At 43.9% G+C, this 3,370-nt stretch overlaps 1 protein-coding gene across 1 annotated transcript; it reads right to left on the bottom strand.

Annotated features, from left to right (window-relative positions):
• Window positions 1-9: 9 nt before the first annotated feature.
• On the bottom strand, window positions 10-3,365 carry LOC104842176 (myosin-4-like; the record flags this gene model as incomplete). Its single annotated transcript, XM_010584314.1, has 8 exons — window positions 10-89; window positions 175-351; window positions 573-815; window positions 1,805-2,060; window positions 2,162-2,298; window positions 2,384-2,507; window positions 3,062-3,179; window positions 3,275-3,365. Coding segments are annotated over 8 exons (1,226 nt in total), but the record flags the coding sequence as incomplete, so codon positions are not given.
• Window positions 3,366-3,370: the final 5 nt, after the last annotated feature.

Genomic DNA, 3,370 nt, shown 5'->3' with positions numbered 1-3,370 from the left:
TGGGCCAGCTTCAGGTCTCCTTCGAGTTTCCTCTTAGCTCTCTCAAGGTCCATGCGCAGTTTCTTCTCTTGCTCCAGGGACCCTTCCAGCTAAAACAAACAAGACCATCAGCGCTCCGTCAGCCAGGTTTAACTCCATACCTGTCCTGTTCTTGAGGTACGCCTGTGTGCTTACATCGTCCACTTGCTGCTCCAGCTTGGTCTTAGCTTTGGTCAGCGTATTGACTTTGTCCTCTTCTGCCTGCAGGTCATCCAGTGTCTGCTGATGGGCCTCTTGGAGGGCTTTCTTCTCTTTTGTCAGCTTGGCAATGGTCTCGTCCAGGGCTGCCATCTCCTCTGTAAGGTTTTTCACCTACAAATATGAGCAAGTGTCAAAATTTGGTAGAAAACAAGTTCACTGGCATGGTGACATTTTCACTTTGCCTTGTTTTGCCAAGTCTTTCATTTATCCTTTGGATGCTCAGACAAGGCCCATCTCAGAATTGTCCAAAGCCAAGGTGTCTTACGGTAGCAGGCTCTAACTCTGAGAGTCAGTGATGTCTTGGCCCTTTATGTGACTCCCCATGTGTGTACCTTGTTTTCTGTGGCATGTTTTTCCTTCTCGACCTTGGCTAGTGTTAATTCAAGGTCATCAATGTCTTTCTTCAGCTCTGAACATTCATCCTCCAGTTTTCTCTTCTTGGCTGTCAGCTCAGCATTAATTTCTTCCTCATCCTCAGCCCTCTCAGTCACCTCCTTTACTTTGGCTTCCAGCTGGATTTTGGTTTTGATGAGCTGGTCACATCTTTCCTCAGCATCAGCTAGAGCATCAGCTTCCTGGTGGGAAAATACAGGAAAGCTTATTTAGTGCTGAAGGAGCAGGTGTGCATCAGTAAGACCTTTTTGGAGATTACTTTTTTGGGAAAAGGTTACTGCACAATTACATTAAAAATTACAAATTTAGAATATGTTTTTAATCAGGTTTATTTTTTTATGACCTTTTTTTGTCATCAGATACTGTGTCTAGCTCCATTACGTTTTACCTTGCTTATTTCAGGTATGTCGGTGGGTTACTTGGATTTAATCGATGTTTTCCTTTTCTCCTTTGCAAAGTGATTGTATTTTATAACGTGCCATATTCAGATTTATGTGGAAGTATTGAGAAAGGTAAATAATTCTACCGCTGAGGAAATATTTGAAGCTCCCATTCATGATTTATACCCAGCCAATACAGTCAGTGGAGGCTAGAACAAGATTCATCTTTCCCTGAAATGGACGCTTCAACTCAAGGGTATTGCCTAAGTGTTCCCTGAGTTTCTGAGAGGCCAAATGGCATCGTAGACAAGTGTACAAGGCTGGCACTTGTGTTGTAGGACGTAATGGGCATCTGCATCTTCTGGGAGCAGTAGCTACAGGAGCTCAGGTGAGATACGCCATAAGAAATGGCGCTAGACTATTCATTTTGACCACTGAACTAAGGCAGAGTAGCTGGTCAATTGAATCACTGTCCCTACTCCACTAAATACACTACAGTGACTATAACGAGGCTTTATGTCACGAACTCACATGGAGACATGTACATGTAGGCATTAAGACTAAAAAGTCATTGTTTAGCTTGATCTCCACTTTGTAATAGTGAGACTGAGTGGGGAAAGAATGTGGCCTGAATTTTACCTCTAGTTACATGGTATTCAGCTTAAAATATTTTGTAAGGCAGTTTAGTATGCAGTGTGAGAGTTCTGTAGTATGAGAGAAGAGTTAGATCTTATTTACTCATTTCCCTTATAAAAAAAAACCAAACAAAAAAGTAGAATAATGTTACTCACAGCCTGCACTTGGAGCTGCAGATCGTTTTTCTCCTGCACCAGTTTCACCATTTTCTCCTCCAGCTCCTTCCTCTTTGCCTCAGACTTTGCAAGCTCTTCCTTGGTTTTCTCAAACTCTTCCTTCATGTTGGCCATCTCCTTCTCCGATTCTGCACTCTTCAGCAAGGGCTTGATCTTGAAGAACAGCTTCATCCAGGGCCAATGCTTGACGTTCATGAATGCACGAATATTGTACTGGATGCAAAAGATGGACTCCCTGAAGCATAATTACAATGTACATTGAATATTTTCAGTATGACAAGTGCCAACACTTTCCCCCAAGTACAGTGACTTTGACTGAGGATGAGGAATGTCTACCTCCTCTCCACCATTCTCCGGTACTCCACTCTCATCAGGAAGCCCCTGCACATGGCTTGTGTGCGGGTGATGAGCTGTGCCAGCTTCTCATCCCTCATCTCCTCCAGGAGTCCCAGCAGCCCAGCTTTGAAGAACACCTTGCGAAAGGGAATGTTGCAGCACATCACTGTCACGTAGAGCAAAGCACAGACATGCAGTGAGTGAGTCAAGGAGGGTTTGTACCTTGGTGTGGCCAAATTTGTACTGGGTGTGGTCCACATCGATTGACCCAAGAAGCTTCTCAGAAGCCTTCTTGCTATCAATGAACTGTCCCTCTGGGATAGCACTGGCATTAAGCACCTTGTATCTGTGGGGTGAGAGGAACTATGAATGAAGGCAATCTCAGGTCATAAGTCAACACTGTTTATTGAGACTAACCACAGTCTTTGCAGCAGAATGAGGCTGAGGAAGATGGAATTTCATCCCTTGTTTAGAGACACCGTTACAATGAAGTCCCAATCTGATAACAAAATTAAGGAAACTTTTACTGTCTTCAGGTGATCAGTCATAGATGAAAAGAGGACACTGATCTCCAGCCATTTCAGTCCGATGCCTTCTTCACTTAAACTATGCTGTAGAAAGTTGCTAGAGAGGAACATTGCCACTTTGTGTATAGGCGGAAAGCATCTTCCCCTGAAACTTGCAGCTGATACAATGGCCAAAGCACTCTATCTGAGTTTGTCATTTTTGTCTGAGAATGTGTTGTACCCACATCCCAATTTGCATTTTTTAATCTTGTAAGCATTGGCTTGGGTAGCTCTATTGTGCTTCCATATTCAGAGACACTGGCAAAGTTTGACTGTTTGATGAACAGCAGTCAGTGAGGACACCTGACTTATCTCTTCATTTCATAGCTCTCACCTTTGTTTGAAGTCAGCATAGAGGACTCTGCTGGGGAAACCTTTCCTGCAAATTCTGATGCCTTCCAGCACGCCGTTACACCGCAGCTGGTGAAGTACCAGTTCATGCTCCATGGCACCTAGCAATTCAGAGCATAAATGAATACCACAGTCTCCAGTGCGGACCAGGCATGGCTGTATCAGAGGAAGTTCTCTTTCTGCTTGAGAATCTTACCAGGTGTTTTTGTTTCATTTGGGATGATGCAACGAACAAAATGGGGGTGAGTGCTCCGTAGATTGGTCATCAGCTTGTTTAGGTTCTCCTGTGGGA

Source organism: Haliaeetus leucocephalus, unplaced genomic scaffold, assembly GCF_000737465.1.
Source record: "Haliaeetus leucocephalus isolate CR32 unplaced genomic scaffold, Haliaeetus_leucocephalus-4.0 Scaffold965, whole genome shotgun sequence".
Classification (NCBI taxonomy): Eukaryota; Metazoa; Chordata; class Aves; order Accipitriformes; family Accipitridae; genus Haliaeetus; species Haliaeetus leucocephalus.
Note: the sequence above shows the minus strand (reverse complement) of the source record. Positions and strands in the feature narration are given on the sequence as shown.